The sequence below is a fragment of the Schistocerca nitens genome, chromosome 8 (genome assembly GCF_023898315.1).
Source record: "Schistocerca nitens isolate TAMUIC-IGC-003100 chromosome 8, iqSchNite1.1, whole genome shotgun sequence".
Lineage (NCBI taxonomy): Eukaryota > Metazoa > Arthropoda > Insecta > Orthoptera > Acrididae > Schistocerca > Schistocerca nitens.
In genome coordinates, this window is record NC_064621.1 from 518,582,674 (window position 1) to 518,608,210 (window position 25,537).

At 41.0% G+C, this 25,537-nt stretch overlaps 1 protein-coding gene across 1 annotated transcript in view; it reads left to right on the forward strand.

The window, feature by feature from the left end:
- Positions 1-25,537, forward strand: part of LOC126199272 (uncharacterized) — a 252,436-nt gene that overhangs the window by 143,604 nt on the left and 83,295 nt on the right. Inside the window, exon 8 of the mRNA XM_049936080.1 lies at positions 10,786-11,072. Coding sequence (XP_049792037.1) covers positions 10,786-11,072 — 287 coding nt within the window. The remainder of the gene's footprint in view (positions 1-10,785; positions 11,073-25,537) is intronic.

Below are 25,537 nucleotides of genomic sequence, written 5' to 3' on the forward strand. Positions count from 1 at the left end.
GCCAAATTACCTTTTTATTAATTTTTCTGAGAGGCTTAATTTCCACTTAGGTGTAAAATTCCATACTTGGTTGTAGTGTACAGGTTGATATTTGCTGTTATGATGTTCACAGTCCTTATCTTGAACAGTTCATTCCAGCTATATTGCTTCTTTAGTTCACATGAAGAACTGTTTCATGTCATCAAGGTCACCATCCTCAGGCTGAAATAGACACAAAATATCCATTATTTTTTCAGCTTGTTGGGCTTGGATCAGAAAACATGAAACTCACAGTGTCTTGCTTTGCTGTGTAATATACAAATGTCACAAAAAGCAATATTGCATCTTGGTCCTCTGTTTGAGATCAATGTACCTCTGTAAGTGTCTTATCAAAATGTTCCATGAAACCATTCATCTGTGGGTAGTTTACAGTTGTCATCCTATGGATGATGCTGCATCAACAATTACTTCTGAGGCCAGTCTTGACTGAAACATTTCTCCTCTATGCTCTTCAGTAATTCAGGATCGTCCCTTTTGCAGCTGCAATATTTTGTTGTTCTGTGATGACTGTATTATTACCAGTGCTACAATGCTCTTCAAATAGATTCTGAAAAAGGCAGTAGAAACTTTATGCTTGCATCCAACTTTGTACACTAGAGTGTCATTGCATTCCTACTTGACAGTTGCTAAGGAATGGAAGCATTGTTGGACAGAAATAGTCACACACAATGATGGATGACATGAAACACAGTGCATAAGTAACAGAGAATAGTAGAGGTGGAGTGGTGTATTAATAATGAAAAATGGTACAGATTTCACCACATGGAAAGCAGGCTAACAGATGTAAATAACTTCTGTGTTTGATACAGGTCAGACTTCCCACATAAACATCAATATCAGACTCTCAGTTATGAACCCACTCTCATTGGACACAAACAAACATTTTGAACCTGTTGTTCATACTACAATCCTGGAAATGGAAAAAAGAACACATTGACACCGGTGTGTCAGACCCACCATACTTGCTCCGGACACTGCAAGAGGGCTGTACAAGCAATGATCACACGCACGGCACAGCGGACACACCAGGAACCGCGGTGTTGGCCGTCGAATGGCGCTAGCTGCGCAGCATTTGTGCACCGCCGCCGTCAGTGTCAGCCAGTTTGCCGTGGCATATGGAGCTCCATCGCAGTCTTTAACACTGGTAGCATGCCGCGACAGCGTGGACGTGAACCGTATGTGCAGTTGACGGACTTTGAGCGAGGGCATATAGTGGGCATGCGGGAGGCCGGGTGGACGTACCGCCGAATTGCTCAACACGTGGGGCGTGAGGTCTCCACAGTACATCGATGTTGTCGCCAGTGGTCGGCGGAAGGTGCACGTGCCCGTCGACCTGGGACCGGACCGCAGCAACGCACGGATGCACGCCAAGACCGTAGGATCCTATGCAGTGCTGTAGGGGACCGCACCGCCACTTCCCAGCAAATTAGGGACACTGTTGCTCCTGGGGTATCGGCGAGGACCATTCGCAACCGTCTCCATGAAGCTGGGCTACGGTCCCGCACACCGTTAGACCGTCTTCCGCTCACGCCCCAACATCGTGCAGCCCGCCTCCAGTGGTGTCGCGACAGGCGTGAATGGAGGAACGAATGGAGATGTGTCGTCTTCAGCGATGAGAGTCGCTTCTGCCTTGGTGCCAATGATGGTCGTATGCGTGTTTGGTGCCGTGCAGGTGAGCGCCACAATCAGGACTGCATACGACCGAGGCACACAGGGCCAACACCCGGCATCATGGTGTGGGGAGCGATCTCCTACACTGGCCGTACACCACTGGTGATTGTCGAGGGGACACTGAATAGTGCACGGTACATCCAAACCGTCATCGAACCCATCGTTCTACCATTCCTAGACCGGCAAGGGAACTTGCTGTTCCAACAAGACAATGCACGTCCGCATGTATCCCGTGCCACCCAACGTGCTCTAGAAGGTGTAAGTCAACTACCCTGGCCAGCAAGATCTCCGGATCTGTCCCCCATTGAGCATGTTTGGGACTGGATGAAGCGTCGTCTCACGCGGTCTGCACGTCCAGCACGAACGCTGGTCCAACTGAGGCACCAGGTGGAAATGGCATGGCAAGCCATTCCACAGGACTACATCCAGCATCTCTACGATCGTCTCCATGGGAGAATAGCAGCCTGCATTGCTGCAAAAGGTGGATATACACTGTACTAGTGCCGACATTGTGCATGCTCTGTTGCCTGTGTCTATGTGCCTGTGGTTCTGTCAGTGTGATCATGTGATGTATCTGACCCCAGGAATGTGTCAATAAAGTTTCCCCTTCCTGGGACAATGAATTCATGGTGTTCTTATTTCAATTTCCAGGAGTGTATATTGAGGAGTCCTTTGAGGATATTGTCCCACTGCTCTCTCCAGGTGGTTTTTAGTTGCTGCATGGTTCAGGGAAGGAACGTTCATTCACAAACACATTTACCAAGAGCATCCCAGGCATCTTCTGTAGGATTTAGGTCTGGGGAGTATGCACGCCATTCCATTTGTTCAATATCTTCAATTTTCTGTGTGTTTGACACATCAGAAGTCCTATTTGGGCATTTGTTGTCATCCACAAACAGAAAGTCAGGACCTACTGCACTACTAAACAGACATGATCGAGAATAATCTCCCTGCAGTATCATTGTGCTGTAATAGTACCTCACACTGAAATATTCGGCGGTGTTTAGTCATTGTGCATAATACCTGCTCACACCATAGTGCCTAGTCCATACCAATGACATTCATGAAAATTCTGTGATGTGTAACATGTTCCCTTATCTTTCCACAATAACTGGTGGCCAGAAGCATTTGCCAGAGTGAAGCAGGATTAATTGGAGAATGTCACTCTAGACCACTGTTTCTGACCTAACCAACATGCTCTCTACACTTTTGGCATTGGTGTGGTTGAAGTGGGATGCATTTAACAGGCTTCTGAGCATAGAAACCAGCCTGATTTACTCATCCTGAAATGGTTCTGGCAAAGACACATGTAACGGTAGTAGTTGCAAGGTCTGCAGCGATCTATCTAGGAGTAAGATATCTGTTCCTTTTCACCACTAGGGTAGCATATCAATCCTCTTGCAGTATAGTGATCCATCTACAACCTCTAGCATGCTTTTTCATAGCATTTCTATTTTCATCAACCTTTTTTAATTGTGATATGACACTTTTACACACTAACTGCTGTGCCACATTAGTGACACTTTGACCAGCTTTAAGCCATGTAAATGCTTATCCACAATTGTAGGCACTCAAATGATGCCTTGCAGACATGTTGCCACACCACACAGAATGTCATACTAATTAGTTCCACAACAACCTTTGTCTAACACTGTACAGCATGAACTATTTGATGCATGCAGAGTGTTCATGTTTGCTATAATTAACACATCCCACCCTCTACATTTCCTTTTACCAGCATTGGTCTGGTGTTCCATAGCAATTGTCAGTTGTTCCATAGCAATTGACAACTAGCAGTTGTTCCTTAGTAAGAGTCAGCTATTCCTTGGTGATTGTCAAGTAGTGCAGATCTGGAACTTACTCACAGCCTAAATAATTTATAGGCATTCATTCTCAGCCATAAAATAGTTCTTTTAGGCTTCGAGGGTATCCTGGCGGTATAAACAATCATTCAACTTGCTGGATATGCACTAAAATTGCACCAGTACTGCAACTGCTGATTCTTGTCTCAACACTCTCATCCAAAAGTGCAAAACATGATGAAGCTGTCAGTGCCCCCTGAAGCATACAGACCTGAAGGATACAGAGTGATCTTTTTACTCCTTGGTCCCAGAAAATAAGGTGCCTTTCCACAGCAGTTCTTACATGGCCATACCTTGCAACTGAAATCCTTTGTGGAACATTTGTAGCGGGAATACATGTGTATCTTGAATGTGCCAAGTAGTGGAAAACTTTGTTATGGCTCATACTTTTTCTGGGTCTGGACAGACTTTATTTCTGTTCATCAGGTGACCCACAATTTTTATTTTTTCAATGAGGCAGAGGAACTTTCTCAGATTCAGGCAAAGATTGCATTATGGACACACTTCAGTACATTTTTAAAGTGACTTAGATGCTCTTAAAAGGTCTTCAAGAACACAGCAACATCATCCAGGTAGCATAGACATCCTGCCCATTTAAGAAATCAAAGCAGGCTGTCCATCAAGCATTGAAGTATAACTGAAGCATTGTACAGAACAAACAGCACAACTTTGAGCTCACAGGCCATTGAATGTAACGAAAATTATATTTTTCTAGTTAGCCTCATCAACTTGATCTGCTGGTAGCCAGTATACATATCCATAGTTGAGAAATATTTTGCTTTCGTCACATAGTCCGAGGTGGTCAATGTGTGGTAATGGGTATATGTCCTTTTTCGTGACTGTGTTCAGTTACTGATAACTGAAACAGAAACATCATGTGCTATCTTTCTTCTTTGTGATGATGACAGGAGAAGACCAAGGACTCTTCAATGACTGAATGATGTCTCACATCACCTTCTCCACTTCCTTCTGACTTATCGGTTGTTCAGTTGGAGACACCCTATATGAGCACTAGTCGATTGCCAGAGTGTTGATACGTTGTTTCACATTGCGCCAACTAGTGTGCCTCACCTCCACTCCATATTTGAATGCTTTCAAAATTTGACACAGAATGGCCAGTACTCACCAACAATGATTCAATCATTGAATGCAGAACACTCTCCTGCATCGCTTTGTGGATGATGTGTATACAGCCATATAACTTTGCCAGTGGCGAAAGATGCCCTTAATCTCACAAACGTGTGCAGCCACACAAGACTCTTCTTGTTAATAACATGGTAAAGACTAACAACTATTACCACACAGTACTTAAGCTTGACTGTAATCTAGCAGCTGTATGCAGACCAGACTGCATGGAGCCCCCTGCAAATACAGCACACTGATACCTTCAGTTTACCACCACATCAGACTGTAATATATTGAGGACACTACATACACTAGATCATAAAATTCCTGAAACAATTACCCAAATCTAAACTATACGAATTTTGCACTGTATCAAATCATAGAAATTGTGTCAAAGACAGCTGACCATTGTTGAATTGATATATCATCTGGAGAAATGTCTGAAGTTCAAATCTATCATCATCTTACAGATTGTAAGATCTGTTACTGTAAATAATAAAATCCTGGCAGATGAGAAACTGAATAAAATTTGTCTCTGCCCCACATCAGCATGTGAGATTTGTGGGTAAGTGGATACCCTCATTCACAGCTTTATGTGCAGAAATGCTACCACAATATCAGCATCACAAACTGGCAGTTATACGAGGGCAGTTCAATAAGTAATGCAACACATTTTTTTTCTGAAACAGGGGTTGTTTTATTCAGCATTGAAATACACCAGGTTATTCCCCAATCTTTTAGCTACACAACACTATTTTTCAACGTAATCTCCATTCAATGCTATGGCCTTACGCCTTGAAATGAGGGCCTGTATGCCTGCACGGTACCATTCCACTGGTCGATGTCGGAGCCAAAGTCGTACTGCATCAATAACTTCTTCATCATCCGCGTAGTGCCTCCCACGGATTGCGTCCTTCATTGGGCCAAACATATGGAAATCCGACGGTGCGAGATCGGGGCTGTAGGGTGCATGAGGAAGAACAGTCCACTGAAGTTTTGTGAGCTCCTCTCGGGTGCGCAGACTTGTGTGAGGTCTTGCGTTGTCATGAAGAAGGAGAAGTTCGTTCAAATTTTTGTGCCTACGAAGATGCTGAAGTCGTTTCTTCAATTTCTGAAGAGTAGCACAATACACTTCAGAGTTGATCGTTTGACCATGGGGAAGGACATCGAACAGAATAACCCCTTCAGCGTCCCAGAAGACTGTAACCATGACTTTACCAGCTGAGGGTATGGCTTTAAACGTTTTCTTGGTAGGGGAGTGGGTGTGGCGCCACTCCATTGATTGCCGTTTTGTTTCAGGTTCGAAGTGATGAACCCATGTTTCATCGCCTGTAACAATCTTTGACAAGAAATTGTCACCCTCAGCCACATGACGAGCAAGCAATTCCGCACAGATGGTTCTCCTTTGCTCTTTATGGTGTTCGGTTAGACAACGAGGGACCCAGCGGGAACAAACCTTTGAATATCCCAACTGGTGAACAATTGTGACAGCAGTACCAACAGAGATGTCAAGTTGAGCACTGAGTTGTTTGATGGTGATCCGTCGATCATCTCGAACGAGTGTGTTCGCACGCTCCGCCATTGCAGGAGTCACAGCTGTGCACGGCCGGCCCGCACGCGGGAGATCAGACAGCCTTGCTTGACCTTGCGGTGATGATGACACACACTTTGCCCAACGACTCACCGTGCTTTTGTCCACTGCCAGATCACCGTAGACATTCTGCAAGCGCCTATGAATATCTGAGATGCCCTGGTTTTCCGCCAAAAGAAACTCGATCACTGCCCTTTGTTTGCAACGCACATCCGTTACAGACGCCTTTTTAACAGCTCCGTACAGCGCTGCCACCTGTCGGAAGTCAATGAAACTATACGAGATGAAGTGGGAATGTTTGAAAATATTCCACAAGAAATTTCCGGTTTTTTCAACCAAAATTGGCCGAGAAAAAAAATGTGTTGCATTACTTATTGAACTGCCCTCGTAAATCAAACAAATCCAAATTATATCAAAGTGAAGAGAGTCATTTATCCTGAGAAGCACTGATATGCATACACTGAAAACAATTTGGCAACATGGATTACAGAACACACATTGACTTACATAATACAGACCATTGTGCTAACTTGACGATTATTACTCCTACATTGAACATGAGCTTCAGAAAATAAGAACTAAGGAAAACTATCAAAAAAATGTACAGTAACACAGTGCAGATTATGTTGCCAATGCTGTGCTCTGTTATCTGATTGTTTGCAGATCTCTCTTTGAATACTCTCAGGACTGATAATTACACTGCTGCTGAATGACTTCATGTTATAACAAATTCTCTTGGCTTGCTTTCTACAAAATTATGACAACCCAGGATGGTCTGTTATGATGCAAGACATGGAGCCTGTTCCCTAGTGGCCGATCTTTTCATGTCTCTGCAGTCTTCCATCCTGCAATATCTTTGATTGTCAGTGAGTGACAAGGCCTCAAAGTGACGACAGGTGTTCTAATTGCCAAAATGTTCAGTTAGAACGTGATGCACAGTTGCTTTAGCAATTCTAGTGAGCTCTTCAAGTGAGCCGGTAGATGCACAACAATCATTTTGAAGAATTTTGGCCAACATTTTCTTCGACTCAAACTGTTTATGATACTCCTGAATGCCGATTATCTTTAAAGCTTTCTCTGCTATCAACAAACCTTGCACACAACTTAAAACCATTTAATGACCCACCGATTCACTACCATAAGCAGTTTGCATAATTTCAGATGTGTTGAAAATAAAACTTAACGTTTGTATGTTGCTCCCTTCATGATCGAAGTTCAAAACATACTGTTAAAATTTAAAACAGATAGTTGTCAAAATACCATGCTAGTTAATTCACAAACTGTTTCACAGATGACATTAGCAGTTATGTGAATGTAAAATCAGTTACCTTTCCTGTGGGATGGACTGTGTACTTCTAGCTATTGCGGTTTGACATTAGCAGATATCATAAACCCTTGTATCTCTTGTCCGACTATGTGTGATACAGGTCTCTGATGGTGTTTCAAGACTTCTATCAAAGTGATGTTCATAAGTCTCTAAAATGGATTTCAGCACACTCTTTTCCAAGGCATTGCCTTGATGTGCTGGCAGCAACTGAAGAAGTCCTCTGTTGTGGAAACATTTTTTTTGAAAAAAGTGCATGATACACTATGTGATCAAAAGTATCCAGACATCTGGCTGTAAATAACTTACAAGTTCTGGCACCCTCCATCGGTAATTCTGGAATTTAACATGGTGTTGCCCCCCCCCCCCCCCCCCCCCCCCCCCCCTTAGCCTTGATGACAGCTTCCGCTCTTGCAGGCATACATTCAATCAGGTGCTGGAAGGGTTTTTGGGGAATGGCAGCCCATTCTTCATGGAGTGCTGCACTGAGGAGAGATATCGATGTCAGTCGGTGTTGCCTGGCATGAGTGGCATTCCAAAAGATCCCAAAGGTGCTCTCTAGGATTCAGGTCAGGACTCTGTTCAGGCCAGTCCATTACAGGGATGTTAATGTCATGTAACCACTCCGCCACAGGCCGTGCATTATGAACAGGTGCTCGATCATGTTGAAAGAAGCAATTGCCATCCCCGAATTGCTCTTCAAAAGTGCGAAGCAAGAAGTTGCTTAAAACATCAATGGAGACCTGTGCTGTGATAGTGCCATGAAAAACAACAAGGGGTGCAAGCCCTCTCCATAAAAAACACAACCACACACCATAACACTACTGCCTCTGAATTTTACTGTTGGCACTACACATGCTGGCAGATGACGTTCACCAGGCATTCGTCATACCCACACCCTGCCATCAGACTGCCACATTGTGTACCGTGATTCGTCAATCCACACAAAGTTTTTCCACTGTTCAATTGTCCAATGTTTCATCCATTGTTTAGTCTAAGCAGATCCACTTACACTGCAGAAGTATGGCTTGTTGCAGCATCCTGCTGGACAAATGTTTCTTCATCTGGATCATAGGGATTGAATACTGGTAGAGAAATTGTTATCTTCATTTTAGCATAACCTTCAGAGTTTACTGTTACTGTGTCTATCTTCAAAAAATAAGATCCGATTATTGCCAAGATGATAATGTGCATCAAATTGTTACTTTGTCTAAATGGAAAGGAGTTTAAGGGAGACAATGTGGGTTTTCATTAGACCATTTTTGAAAGTTCACCTTGTTGACAAAACCATTAAGGTGAAATTGGGCTTTATCACTTATCTAAAACCTGTGAACTCTCACTTAATTTTCTCTGGAAACATGAAACACTGCTTGGCAAAATCATAAGCAGTTATCGTAATCTTGAAGTTGAAGGATTTTCACAACCTACATCATATATTGATGCTAGCGGAGACTGTAATCTTACCCTCTCACACATCACTATAAAAATTCTCTGACTGTAAAAGTTTTGAAAACTTCAAAAGTAATAAGATATACAAAAGAAGCACTTTTTACTTATATTCATTTTCTCTTCTTGTTGTTGTTGGTTCTAATTCTTGTATCTAGGGGTTCATTCTTGCAGCTGAAATTTTTATTTTTGATATCGTGGGTTCCTGATGACTGAATAACTGATGAAGATTTGCCTATCTATTTCTTTTATTTTATCCCATTCTTATATATCACAGTAATTTCACAAGCTCCACTTTCATAAAACCTTCAATTACATTGTTGTTGACAAGATTAGCAAAATACGTGTGTTTCCATTAGAGACATACCACTACTACTAACATTCTAAGGTATTCACAATATTCCAAAGAGTTTAAAAAGCAAAAAAGTTTACAAACTTCCTTAACAAAAGAAGGATCTTCACTAAAATATATCATTATTTTGTAAATGAATCCAGAAATAAATTTAATAATTAGTATTAGATTGTGCAATTAATAATATGAATTTCAAGTATACCAAAAAATTTCATAATTTCAGATATTTTTAAAAGAAAAATAATTTTAACTGAACATACAGAGTAATTTATATTAATTTCTTTTTATACATTTTAGTCTTAAATATAATACATCTTATACAAAATCATATGAAGCTCATTCAGTTAAACAACTGAGATAATGTTCACCTATACAAGAATCAATAGTATAAATGGTATCAGTTATTTCTATAAAAAAAAGGTAATGTTAGAGGAGGGTGTCCCATTACAAAATCATTCATTAGAATCATTCCCACTGATTGCCTGCTGAGACCAAGTTCTGTGCTATGCCACTTAGCTGGTTTTCGCAGACTTCTTCATAAAACTGTACACAATAATCAATATTCTCTGGGGTTCAGCTTATTTTTATGCTATTGCCTCTTCTTTTTTTAGTGTTACCAGTGACTTCAAAGTTTCTCTTCCAAAGGTTGATAGTACTGGAATGTGGTATGGGAGTCAGTGGAGGTAAACTCTTAACAGAAAGCACAATGAGTTCCAACAAAACTATCCAAGTTCTTGTAACACATCTTTACAATAAATGCACATTGCACACCTGACAAATGCTCAATAACTACTAAGACTTCCATTTGTCTATACACCCATGATCAAACCCTCCACCCATGACCCAATTCACCACAACATTCAGCCAGTCCTCAAATCTTCCCATTTATCTGCCTCACATGTTCACATTTAGTATTTACAAGAACAGGGTCAACAACAAGAATCAACACTCCAGACTGAGAGTATGTTTGTTGAGCACACACGATGTACACACAATGCTGAACTGCTTGCTCCAATAAGAGTGCCTCATTTACATATACATGGAATGTTCCAGCTAGTTTCATAAATTAAGTCTAATTACTTTCAGGGAATTACAAAGCTAACGATATCTAACCACTGTCCATGACAGGTGACTTACAGTGCATGGCAATATTTAATCATTTTTGTATGTGTCTGTTAGCTGTGTGAGGAGTTGTGCCCACTGGACAACCATCTGTCTCTTTGTGGATTGATTACCTTTCTGAATAAATATTTCTTTTTATAGATGTACGGGTTATTCTAATCTTCTTCAGAGAGCCTTCTTGTCTTGAGTAGTTATTTATCATCAACAAAAATGCCAGTGTCCATTCAATAGAAATTTGCCATTGTTGTTACAGGATTTTCCTTGGGACTCAACATGTCTCTGGGATTCAATTTTGGGCCTATCTTTGGGCAATGAAACTGCACAGCCTTTACAGGACATTGCCCCCTTTCTGAACTCAAGTTTGCTAACAGGCAGAAAAGTGGTGGTGTCAATTCCATCTGCAGCATGTATGAACTGTAGTGTTCCAGAAACTGGTCTGGTTCATTCAGAGAATGGCTCACAGATTTATAGTGGACTGTACATGGGAGAAGAAGTTGTATATCCAGACTGGACAATGGAGGAGGCCAGGCAATGGTTCAGGTGTGTTTGAGTTCCTATTTTTAATGCTTAAATTCAATATACTCCATGACCAAGTGCTGAAACAACAATGTGCTCATTGTTATTTTGAACCTGCTGTTTGCAGGAACATGTTTGTACTAATGCTTTTCAGCCACTATTTATAGTGACCAAAGTGGATACTGGATGCTTCCCTGTTCATCTCTAATTTTTTCTCATAATAAGAGCACTTCTGTAATGCCATAACTATGATACTCATCAAATGCACTCTGAGCTGAAGAAGCAGTTACTGTCTTTGTATGTTAATTCTGTTACACTACCTTACTACTGATGTAGAGGAATGAAGACCTTCCTCAGTTGGGCACTCTGATACTTTTACAAGCATGTTTTTAACTTGAAATAAAAATCCATATCTATATTGTGACTCAAAGAAATACAAGAGATTGAGAACACATGCCAAATATCTTGCTTGGAAGCCAAAAAGTACTTGTGCACTACAGAAATCATTGCCACAGTGACCAAAACAACATTTCCAAAAATATATTTTGTAATGTAGACCCTAGCAACTTGTGAAGGCACTTGAAGCGGTGGATCTATGACAAAATCAGTTGTCTTCTAGCATGTTACTAATGCCATAGATAAACATACATTAGACGCTACATGGTCACTTCTCTGGACAACAAAGAACAGTTACAATGGTAGCACAACTACCAAATCACTGCCATCTCCTCAGAATGAAAAATGTGCCATTAACAACCAAAGCCCTTAAAGGACAATACTTCTATCTTCTTATATGGAAATTCAGTAAAAAAAAAAAAAAAAAAAAAAAACCATACAAGTAACAACGAAATGGATACTGCAGTCTGCTCAAAGGAACCATCAAGCTCCTCCAACAAACATACTGTAGTAGTATTATCACTGCAAAGAAAAAGAAAGAGATAGACTCAAAAATACTTTACCAGCAAAATGGACCTCATTCTACATCAGTGTAAATGGTTTGAGACTACACTTAGAGGAACTCAACCTCCTAGTGTAAAGTATGTCATCGTGTTCATGTCTACAGGAAACACATTTTAAACCATCTGCCACTTTTATGCCTCCACAGGCAGGTTGATTGTAGTGGAGAGAGGGCTACATTTATTTACACTCCAGTGGCCACTTTCCGATCTGCATAAATGTTTAACACAGAGCAACACTCAAAAGAAATTCACCAAAATCAGTGGTGTTACTATGCAGAGGCAAGCAGAGGGTTCCCTCAGAGCCACTAAGAATGAAGAACACTTGGAACCTGAAAGACAGGGAAAGGAAACAAAGAACAAAAATTGCTGAAATGGAAATAAAATTGATAATTTAGTCAACTTTGTCTACCAGATGACGATGTATTTAGTGCAGACTAACACACAGAGTTAAATTTTATAGAAATATTATGTGTAATTAAATTTGAAATTGCTTAAATTTATTAATAAGTTCTCTGAAGATGCTCTTTGCACATGATACTGAAAGCCAAAATTAGTAGTGACCAAAAACTAGTGTATGTATCAAAATGGATGTATGAATATGTGTCTGTGTATGTATGTCCAGCATCTCCTCCTAACCCACTCGAGGAATACAAATACTACTTTCTCTCTGGAAGCCAGACCGGATTGGGGGGGGGGGGGGGAGGGGGCAGAACCTTCTACCTCCCATAGGAGCAGAAGTATGTGTGAAAAGAGTTTTTCAACCCATGGCATCTATGCTGCAAGTGTCTTGTGCAGGCAATATTGGCATGAATTGCAGGATGTGCGCATGTGTATGGGCGTGGCAGAGAGAGGCACAAGAAGGAGATGGATAGTGAGAGGGAGAGGACCAAGAAAGGGGGAGGGAAGATGTACAGAGAGAGGGGGATGAGAAGATGTACAGAGAGAGAGAGAGAGAGAGAGGGAAGAGGAGATGGTCAGATTATCAGAGAGGGGGAAGTGGAGAAGACAGAGAGGGGGGGGGGGGGGGGGGGAAGAATATGGATGCAGAAAGCAGGATGAGGAGATGGATAATGAGAGGTGGAGGAGGATATGGACAGAGAAAGGGGGAGAAGAAGGAGATGGACAGACAGAGGGAGGGGAGGAGGAGATGCACAGAGACAAGAGGAGGGGGACTGACACAGACGGGGGGAAGAGATGGTGTACAGAGGGATGGGGGAGGAGGATATGGGCAGAGAGACAGGGAGGATGCGATATATAGAAGAAGGAAGAGGAGGAGGAGATGTGCAGAGAGAGGGAGAGGAGGATGAGGTGCAGGAGGCTCATGGAAAGTGGGGAGGGACAGTGGGCAGGTGGAAAAGGAAGAGGGGAGGAGGATATGGATTTTCAGCAGGGCAGGACGACATAGAAACTGAGAGAGGAGATGAGGATATGGACGGAGAAAGAGCGAGAAGTAGATGTACAGACATGGGGAAGCGGATGAGATACATAGAGAGATTGGAGGAGAAGATAGAAAGAGATAGGGAGCAGAAGAGATGAACAGAGAGATGGGGAAGAAGGCACTGAAAAGAGAAGGGGGAGGAGGAGATGGAAAGAGAGGGGGGAGGAGGAGATGGACAAGGAGAAAGGTGGAAGAGGTGATGGACGTAGAGAGAGGGGGAGGAGAAGATAAAGAGACAGGGAGAGTGGTGAGTAAACGATGGACAGTATCACGGTATAAGTGTATATTTTTTATTTTTATAATTATGTATTTTATGATTTTGGTTGGGGTGGCTTTAAATATTGTGGGCTAGCATGAGACTTTTAATTAACTTATACCGTGATAACACTCGTACGGATATCGGCTGCCCCGAAGTACACACGATATAATATATTTTAAACACAGCGCATGACTCATCACCATCTAATAAATAGTTTGCATGAGCACTGCTATTTAGAAAAGAAAATATTCGTATTCTTACACAAACTGTAATTATTAATATGGGTCTCAGCAGCTACTGGTTATTTATGTACCAAATTACACAAAGATTAACTGAGATATTGCGGAATGTAATGATTTTTCAAAACTGGAGAGAATCTTGTCTGCCATTAGGCGGCCAAAATGATACATACTGAACTCACTCAGTATTCTAAATATTAATAAACCAAATCTATTTTGACTCTTTTTAACTTTGAAATTAATGAAAGATCAAAATTAAGAAGTCTCTCACATTTACATTTAATATTATGACATGATATTTTAATTAAATAATACAGTCAGCATAATGGCCGACTAAATCCTGCTAGGGGAGATGAACTCCCGGCACTACAAAGTTCTGTAAAAATTTTGTTAGTTATAATTAATGGTTGCAGTCATGAGAGGTGACAACTAAGTCAATAATACACACTTTCTAATGACAATTTCTATTTTATCTTTCAAAATACAGATAAAACTTACATTAATTATCAGACAGCACTACAATGGTGGCCTACCGATAGACGAAACAAAACAGGAGAGCTAGTTCAATCAAAGCATTGGCTCTGATCTTCATGGCCTATGTTACACAGAGATTATACCAAAAAAACTGTGTTTTGTTAATTACATCGATATTTGTGTTTTGATAATAATAACTTACATTCTTTACTATTTGATATACATCGCGCACAGGTACAGTCTTGAAATAATTTATAACTCACACGTCACATAACAAAAACTTCCTTTCCCTTTCTCCAAATGTCCATTTATGTGACGTACCGTCACAACAGATAGAGATAGGAGGAAGTGATGGCCAGATAGAGGAAGGAGGAGGAAGCGGACAGACGTGGAGGGGGCAACAGGAGATGGTCTGAGAGGGCAGGAGGAGATGGCCAGAGAGTAAGAGGAGGAGAAGGTAGACAGATGTGGTGGGTAGGAGGAGATGGGCAGAGAGAAGGGAGGAGGAATTTGGCAGATATAGCGTAGAGGAGGAAATTGAAGGGGAGAGGGGGTAGGGGAGTTGGACTTAGAGACTAGGGAGGTGGAGATTGGTAGACTAAATGCATAATAGGAGATGGAAAGAGAAAGAAGATGAGGAGGGGATAATTAGAGAGAAGGTGTGAAGGAAATGGTCGGAGAGGGAGGGGGAGGAGGGGTTGGACAGAGAGAGGGGAAGGAGAGGAGTTGGACAGAATGAAGGGGAGGGGGAAATAGACAGACAGGAAGGAGGAGGATGAGGAGGAGGAGATGATGGACAGATAGTGAGGTGGTAGGAAAAGATGGATAGAGAGATGGTAGAAAGAGAAAATGGACAGAGAAGGGTGAGGATGAGATCGCCATAGAGAGGGGGAAGAAGAGATGGACAGAGGTAGGGGATGTGGACACAGAAAGATGGGAAGGAAGGCACAGACAGAGAAATGGTGAAGGGGGAAATGGACAAAGAAAGGGGGAGGATAGACAGACATGTGGTATACATATTATATGGACCAAAGATACATGGAACATGGTAACAATACACCCAATATTCAAAACGGCATAAGGGAAGCCCTCACAGTAGACAAGGCCTTAGATAGCTTTCAGATGGGAAGCGCTATTGGCTACAAAATCATAATGGTATCCATCAGTCAAGTACCAGCAAAGCAGAGGTGTTCACAAATTCACCTCATCTGATGTCATGTAGGGACCTGAAATTGTATATCTATTTTTACAAAATTTGCATCAATTTTTTTTTCAAAAACCACATCTATTTTTGTCAAAATTCACATTTATTTTTTGTTTGTTAATGATCAGATGGTCCAATTTAAAAGGTTGTCATGCTGCATGGGTGGAGACAAATAAATTATCTGTTAAAAAAAGTCCTGATTGGGAACTTTTAGACTGGAATGTTTGGTTTTGCAAAAACTTCAACACCCTTTTCTTCCAAACTGCCCTCCCTTTCCTTTCTTCTGTTATTATGCTTTCAAAAAACGATTGTTGTCTTGAAAAGCAGTAGCATTTTCCTGCTGGTGAACTGAATGTGTCTCCTACTCGAGATGTTTCTAGATACTATTTGTCTTTTCCCACCCAATTCCATGATTACAAAATCAGCAGAATATTAATTTTGATCTTTTGTGGGCATTCATAGGTGTAAAAACTATGCTTCTGTTTGACAACTTTACAGATAGAACTGGCAAGCCACTTTGCATAGCAACAGAACCAAAGTAACTATTTTAATGTCAAGGGAAGAATTTTGGGACAGTCAAAAAACATGATAGATTTTACTATAGTACAGAGTGTGGGCACTAACGTGTAGTGGCAGATGGTCATGAGCATATATAAACTATAATTTTGACCACTAGTGGTGGGAGGATCAGAGTGGAGAAACAAGCCCTGCCCCCATCTCGCAGGGCAGCAGCCTACATCTGTGTTCTAAGTATGTAGAACTGACATTGTCAGAGGAATTACCAATCTCTTCTGGTGTTGTAAGGGTCATAATCAAAATCTGTGATGGATCAGGATTAGTCATTTCACTCATTTCAAAATGAGAAGAGAAAACAATGAGCAATGCACAACACAAAGCCTTCAGGAATGGCTACCGCATAATTGCTTGTTGGGTCAGCAGAGAATTGTTAAAAGTGCACCCTAGACGTTCAATAATAATGAAAATTTTTTCTTGAAGTGCAATAATACTGAATGTGTAGAGGTGAGACTGAGAAGTTGCACAATAATGTTGAGAACATCAGAAACTTTTGAAATACTTTCCGCTGCATGGAAATATTGTGCCATCTGTTGGCAATATTGTCTTCCAAGCAACAGGCTCTGGGACCATCTGTATTCACAGCTTGACATTGTCATCATCATTGAGCATGGGAAATTAAAAATGACCCCAAAATGAGGAGAGAGAGCAATTTTATTACAGTACATAGAGCTCTACAAATCTATGACCGCACTGACTCCATAATATTGTACCTCATAATTGTGCAGTTTTCTTGTACAGTCTAGGAGAACAACAGTAAAATTACACAATATGATTATACAATATTATTGCCTGTCTAGGGGTTGCTTAAAGACATAGTTCAGGACCGCCCTCTATCAGATTTGATGCAACCACAGTGCAAAACATCCAATACCAAATTTGTCATGTTAGAAGTGTCTGCATTATACCAACTTTTAAACTTTATCTATCAAACAAATGTATTTGTTTCTTTGTTATATACGAGGGTTATTTGGAAAGTAAGGAACAGTCAGTCGCAAAATGGAAAATACAGTGAAAATCTGATGAAGCTTTGCACAGATGCGTTGGGCACTGTATCTAGTACACCTGTCGATCACATCATATCGCTCTTTTCAGTTCTCAGCTCACAGTGAGAACATAAAGATGGATAGAAATTAGTGTCTCTTGCCAAGTATGAGTGCCTGGCGAAAGATTTCCCCTGAAGCTATGCAATCCTCTTAACATAACTATCATGCAATTCTCGGCCACACTGTGCAGGGGCAATGAAGATGCTCCTGCAGCGTTTTCAATGGGAGGTGTTTCATCACCCACAGTACAGCCCATAATTGACTACCTCTGAGGTTTATCTCTGCTCAAGTGAAATATTGGCTATGAAGACAATATTTTAACACAGACAACGAGCTGCAGTCCAGAGTAGAAAAATGTCGAAAAGCACTGGCGGCTGTCTTCTATAATGAGGAAATTGAAAGGTTGGTACAATGCTATGACAGATGTCTAAGACTGAGCACTGACTGTGTAGAGAAGTAGCTGGAAGGTGTAGCTAACCATTGCAAATAAAACAGTTTTACACTACTGGCCATTAAAATTGCTACACCAAGAAGAAACGCAGATGATAAACAGGTATTCTCTGTACAACCTCTGGTTTAGTCAGTCTATCCAGGTCCCATCTCCTTAAATTCCCAACTTTTTGCAGTTTCTTCAGTTATAATCTACAGTTCATAACCAATAGATTGTGGTCAGAGTCCACATCTGCCCCTGGAAATGTCTTACAATTTAAAACCTGGTTCCCAAATCTCTGTATTACCATTTTATAATCTATCTGATACCTTCTAGTATATCCAGGATTCTTCCATGTATACAACCAGAGGTTGTACAGAGTTTCAGTGGGAGCATAAGGGAACAATTGACAGGAATGGGGGAAAGAAATACCGTAGAAGAAGAATGGGTAGCTTTGAGGAATGAAATAGTGAAGGCAGCAGAGGATCAAGTAGGTAAAAAGACGAGGGCTAGTAGAAATCCTTGGGTAACAGAAGAGAAACTGAATATAATTGATGAAAGGAGAAAATACAAAAATGCAGCAAGTGAAGCAGGCAAAAAGGAATACAAATGCCTCAAAAATGAGATCGACAGAAAGTGCAAAATGGCCAAGCAGGGATGGATAGAGGACAAATGTAAGAATGTAGAGGCTTATCTCATGAGGGGTAAGATAGATACTGCTTACAGGAAAATTAAAGAGACCTTTGGAGAAAAGAGAACCACTTGCATGAATATCAAGAGCTCAGATGGAAACCCAGTTCTAAGCAAAGAAGGGAAAGCAGAAAGGTGGAAGGAGTATACAGAGGGTCTATACGGGGGCGATGTTCTTGAGGACAATATTATGGAAATGGAAGAGGATGTAGATGAAGATGAAATGGGAGATAAGATACTGCGTGAAGAGTTTGACAGAGCACTGAAAGACCTGAGTCGAAACAAGGCCCCGGGAGTAGACAACATTCCATTAGAACTACTGATAGCCTTGAGAGAGCCAGTCCTGACAAAACTCTACCATCTGGTGAGCAAGATGTATGAGACAGGCGAAATTCCCTCAGACTTCAAGAAGAATATAATAATTCCAATCCAAAAGAAAGCAGGTGTTGACAGATGTGAAAATTACTGAACTATCAGTTTAATAAGTCACAGCTGCAAAATACTAATGTGAATTCTTTACAGACGAATGGAAAAACTAGTAGAAACTGACCTCGGGGAAGATAAGTTTGGATTCCGTAGAAATGTTGGAACACATGAGGCAATACTGACCCTACGACTTGTCTTAGAAGAAAGATTAAGGAAAGGCAAAACTACATTTCTTGCATTTGTAGACTTAGAGAAAGCTTTTGACAATGTTGACTGGAATACTCTCTTTCAAATTCTGAAGGTGGCAGGGGTAAAATACAGGTAGCAAAAGGGTATTTACAATTTCTACAGGAACCAGATGGCAGTTATAAGAGTTGAGGGTCACGAAAGGGAAGTAGTGGTTGGGAAGGGAGTGAGACAGGGTTGTAGCCTCTCCCCGATGTTATTCAATCTGTAAATTGAGCAAGCAGTAAAGGAAACAAAAGCAAAATTCGGAGTAGGTATTAAAATCCATGGAGAAGAAATAAAAACTTTGAGGTTCGCCGATGACATTGTAATTCTGTCAGAGACAGCAAAGGACTTGGAAGAGCAGCTGAATGGAATGGACAGTGTCTTGAAAGGAGGATAGAAGATGAACATCAACAAAAGCAAAATAAGGATAATGGAATGTAGTCAAGTTAACTTGGGTGATGCTGAGGGAATTAGATTAGGGAATGAGACACTTGAAGTAGTAAAGGAGTTTTGCTATTTGGGGAGCAAAATAATTGAAGATGGTCGAAGTAGAGAGGATATAAAATGTAGATTGGCAATGGCAAGGAAATCGTTTCTGAAGAAGAGAAATTTGTTAAAATCGAGTACAGATTTAAGTGTCAGGAAGTCGTTTCTGAAAGTATTTGTATGGAGTGTAGCCATGTATGGAAGTGAAACATGGACGATAAATAGTTTGGACCAGAAGAGAATAAAAGCTTTTGAAATATGGTGCTACAGAAGAATGCTGAAGAATAGATGGGTAGATCACATAACTAATGAGGAGGTATTGAATAGAATTGGGGAGAAGAGACGTTTGTGGCACAACTTGACAAGAAGAAGGGATTGGTTGGTAGGACATGTTCTGAGGCATCAAGGGATCACAAATTTAGTATTGGAGGGCAGCGTGGAGGGGAAAAATCATAGAGGGAGACCAAGAGATGAATATACTAAGCAGATTCAGAAGGATGTAGGTTGCAGTAGTTACTCAGAGAAGAAGAAGCTTGCACAGGATAGAGTATCATGGAGAGCTGCATCAAACCAGTCTCAGGACTGAAGACCACAACAACAACAACAAACGGGTATTCATTGGACAAATATATTATACTAGAACCGACATGTGATTACATTTTCACGCAATTTGGGTGCATAGATCCTGAGAAATCAGTACTCAGAACAACCACCTCTGGCCGTAATAACGGCCTTGATACACCTGGGCACTGAGTCAAATAGAGCTTGGATGGTGTGTATAGGTACAGTTGCCCATGTAGCTTCAACACAATACCACAGTTCGTCAAGAGTAGTGACTGGCATATTGTGACGAGCCAGTTGCCCAGCCACCATTGACCAGACGTTTTCAACTGGTGAGAGATCTGGAGAATGTGCGTGGCCCGGGCAGCAGTCGAACATATTCTGTATCCAGATAGGCCCATACAGGACCTGCAACATGTGGTCGTGCATTATCCTGCTGAAATGTAGGGTTTTGCAGGGATAGAATGAAGGGTAGAGCCACGGGCCGTAACACATCTGAAATGTAACGTCCACTGTTCAAAGTGACGTCAATGCAAACAAGAGGTGACCAAGACGTGTAACCAATGGCACCCCATATCATCATGCTGGGTGACACGCCAGTATGGCGATGACAAATACACGCTTCCAATGTGTGTTCAACGTGATGTCACCAAACACGGATGCGACCATCATGATGCTGTAAACAGAATCAGGATTCATCCGAAAAAATGACGTTTTGCCGTTTGTGCACCCAGGTTCGTCGTTGAGTACACCATCACAGGCGCTCCTGTCTGTGATGCAGCATCAAGGGTAACCACAGCCATGGTCTCCGAGCTGATAGTCCATGCTGCTTCAAATGTCGTCGAACTGTTCGTGCAGATGGTTGTTGTCTTGCAAATGTACCCATCTGTTGACTCAGGGATCGAGACGTGGCTGCACAATCCGTTACAGCCATGCAGATAAGATGCCTGTCATCTCAACTGCTAGTGATATGAGGCCATTGGGATCCAGCATGGCATTCCGTATTACCCTTTTGAACCCACTGATTCCATATGCTGCTAACAGTCATTAGATCTCGACCAGCGCGAGCAGCAATATCGCGATACGATAAACCACAATCGTGATAGGCTACAATCTGACCTTTATCAAAGTCGGAAACGTGATGGTACACATTTCTCCTCCTTACATGAGGCAACACAACAATATTTCACCAGGCAATGCCGGTCAGCTGCTGTTTGCGTATGAGAAATCGGTTGGAAACTTTCCTCATGTCAGCACGTTGTAGGTGTCGCCTCTGAAAAGCTAATCATTTGCATATCACAGCATCTTCTTCCTGTCGGTTAAATTTTGCATCTGTAGCATGTCATCTTTGTGGTGTAGCAATTTTAATGGCCAGTAGTGTATTTTCACTGTGCTTTCCATTTCATAACCTATTGTTCCTTACTTTCCGAATAGCCCTCGTACATGTTGCATTACTCGGTCTATATCTTAAATAGACAATTCAACCACCCACTATTGTAATGGCACCAGAGGATTGAGCGCAATTATATGTCATTGCATTTGTTCACATTTTATTTTGAAACCTGGTTCTGTTGCACATTATCTTTCCAAATTAGCTTCATCTGATAATGTACAATAACAATAACTGTAAACTGGTTAGATTTTTGATATTTATATGCAGAAAATAAAGCTATTTCAAACTATTTTTGATGAAATATTCAATTCGATACAATTTGCTATGAAAAGGTTTCCATTAAGTAATTTCATTTTTTGCATTTTGAGGCAGAATTTGCATCTATTTTGCAGGCAAAATGTGGATTTTTCCAGTCCCTTCTTATGAGGCACACAAATGAGAGAGCAATATTGGGATTCCATCTAAGATGATGATAAAATGATAACTTTTGCTTATTTGTTCCAACATAATATTCCTGTACCGATAAAAATGTCATTAATTACATGCAGTTATTCTTATTGTACACATCACTGTACTGCCAGGCATAAGTGACAACATGCACAAACCATTAACAGTTACAAATTAGAACAACTAAAGACTCCACATCTCCTGCATGGAGAGGCAGGAAGGAAAAGATGTGTGTAATATATATGTCAAATGTACACACAGGCCAGGCTGTGAGGGGAAAGTCTTGCAGAAAAATAAAAATAAATGAAAGTGTAATTTATATGACACTGAGAAAACTCTTTCTTTACCAGCTATTGGTACAAGAACAAGTCACTTAGAATTAACAGGACCCAATGGAGGTTAAACAGTATTGAACCTCTTACTTTCAGACATGTTAGTTCTAATAAATTATGAGACAAATTTCTGGGCAGTACTTATCTTCAGGTAGCAAAATGTTTAGTACCACTGATTAGAGTGTTGCAGTGTTCTGTGTCTGATCATTAGGACTCATTTGCTGAAGGAAGGACCAAGCCACTAGTGACTGGCCACACATGATTTGACTTGTTCACATACTCTCTCCATGTCTGCTGTCCAGACTCTGGACACATGAATAGCCTCACAGCTGTAACTCTTCACTTTTTCATTTGTATGCAAAAGAAGAAAATTTATAGTTACTGTTGATCAGTGGTAGACCACTCATGCATTCTTGATTTAACTGACTGTGGCGATTTGTTAATAATTTTCCAGCTTTACTAAATCATCATTCACCAGGTGTGCTTGTTGCTAGGACACATAAGATATATCTTGCAAATGAAACCAGCTCTGGTAGATCCTTTGTGAAACCAAACATCCAAGTGGATTGTATGCTCTTTTTTGCCTTCTGTTTCGTCTGTGGCCTCTTTAAATGGTATTAGGAAATCCACAACACTTCCTACAACTTCATTATCGTATCCCTGCAATCTGTTAAGTGTAATTCTTTTCTGACAGTAAAGCAGCAGCTTTATTATACTCAGTGTGTGATGACTCTAGCACAGTGAACAAGCTGTTCCAGGGTGTACTTACCTCTTTTTTAAAAGGCGAGCAGCAGTGTCTTTTCTTCATGTACCGTACAATGTATTTTGCACTATTTATTGTTGCTGTGATGTTCAGGGTGTGATATAACAAGAAGTTATATTCACTGAAAGTGTGGCTAAGTGCTGTATTTATACAACAGGGAAGCATAAGGCATTATGCTGGGCAATTGCATCAGCCTGCAATTTGACATGTCTGTTTAATGTAGAGTGATGTTGCAGGATGTCTGAAATGGTGATTTCTCCATAATGTGCACCTAGCTCTATTAATTCTTTGAAACTTTTACCAAAACAACATAAACTTTGCTGCTATACTATTTTTGTTACTGCCTGTATTCCTGAAGAAGCTGTATGTGTGTGGAATTTCTTACAACTGTGTTTCCCTAAATGATTCATTCCCAACTGGAAACAGAATAATGTATAGGATTTCATGCATGATATGTACTCGGTAGACTTTTTGTTTTCATCTACAACCAACAGAAATTTATTCCGTATTTCACTTTTTAGACACTTGCATTTTAATCTTACTACTTACTGGACTGGTTTTCTCATGGCGCATCATTGCAGGCAAACACACTGTGAATGAAAAACCTATGCTAGATGTACTTGTGCATGCATAATGGTATGTTTAGTGTCTTTGGAGTCAAACACTGCCTAGGATTTGGTCATGACTTCTACACTCAGCCACAGTAACTGATGTTGGCAGCCTATCCAGTTAGGCTGTACTTGGTGTATCTCACTTTTTTTTTTCTTGCTTACTTGGTCATGCAGGACTTGACTGCTGATACACTCTGTATCTTTCAAAACTAACAGCTCCTTCCTCAGGAAGCAGAGAGGGGATAGGTTGTGGAAGGTTAAAAGAAAGGGCAGGTTGCTTGGACTCCAGATTGTGAGGCACCCACTTTTAATGAGGACTAGAGAACACAAAGATAGTTCTTATACTGAGTCAGTGAGAGTAAGAGCAGTCAGAAACAAGGCAATAAATGAGTGCATACATACACAGCTAATGCTCTGTAAATACTGATACAGAGAAAATCTTCAGGGATATGAAATCAGTGATATTTGTTAATTTATGTTAGTATGAATTATCACTACCCCCATGAACCATGGACCTTGCCGTTGGTGGGGAGGCTTGCGTGCCTCAGCGATACAGATGGCCGTACCGTAGGTGCAACCACAATGGAGGGGTATCTGTTGAGAGGCCAGACAAACATGTGGTTCCTGAAGAGGGGCAGCAGCCTTTTCAGTAGTTGCAGGGGCAATAGTCTGGATGATTGACTGATCTGGCCTTGTAACATTAACCAAAACGGCCTTGCTGTGCTGGTACTGCGAACGGCTGAAAGCAAGGGGAAACTACAGCCGTAATTTTTCCTGAGGACATGCAGCTTTACTGTATGATTAAATGATGATGGCGTCCTCTTGGGTAAAATATTCCAGAGGTAAAATAGTCCCCCATTCGATCTCCAGGCGGGGACTACTCAAGAGGACGTCGCTATCAAGAGAAAGAAAACTGGCATTCTACGGATCGGAGCGTGGAATGTCAGATCCCTTAATTGGGCAGGTAGGTTAGAAAATTTAAAAAGGGAAATGGATAGGTTAAAGTTAGATATAGTGGGAATTAGTGAAATCGGTGGCAGGAGGAACAAGACTTTTGGTCAGGTGATTACAGGGTTATAAATACAAAATCAAACAGGGGTAATGCAGGAGTAGGTTTAATAATGAATAAAAAAATAGGAGTGCGGGTTAGCTACTACAAACAGCATAGTGAACGCATTATTGTGGCCAAGATAGACACAAAGCCCATGCCTACTACAGTAGTACAAGTTTGTATGCCAACTAGCTCTGCAGATGATGAAGAAATTGATGAAATGTATGACGAGATAAAAGAAATTATTCAGGTAGCGAAGGGAGACAAAAATTTAATAGTCATGGGTGACTGGAATTCATCAGTAGGAAAAGGGGGAGAAGGAAACATAGTAGGTGAATATGGATTGGGGGGAAGAAATGAAAGAGGAAGCCGCCTGGTAGAATTTTGCACAGAGCATAACTTAATCATAGCTAACACTTGGTTCAAGAATCATAAAAGAAGGTTGTATACCTGGAAGAATCCTGGATATACTAAAAGGTATCAGATAGATTATATAATGGTAAGACAGAGATTTAGGAACCAGGTTTTAAATTGTAAGACATTTCCAGGGGCAGATGTGGATTCTGACCACAATCTATTGGTTATGAACTGCAGATTGAAACTGAAGAAACTGCAAAAAGGTGGGAATTTAAGGAGATGGGACCTGGATAAACTGAAAGAACCAGAGGTTGTAGAGAGTTTCAGGGAGAGCATAAGGGAACAATTGACAGGAATGGGGGAAAGAAATACAGTAGAAGAAGAATGGGTAGCTCTGAGGGATGAAGTAGTGAAGGCAGCAGAAGACCAAGTAGGTAAAAAGACGAGGGCTAATAGAAATCCTTGGGTAACAGAAGAAATTTTGAATTTAATTGATGAAAGGAGAAAATTTAAAAATGC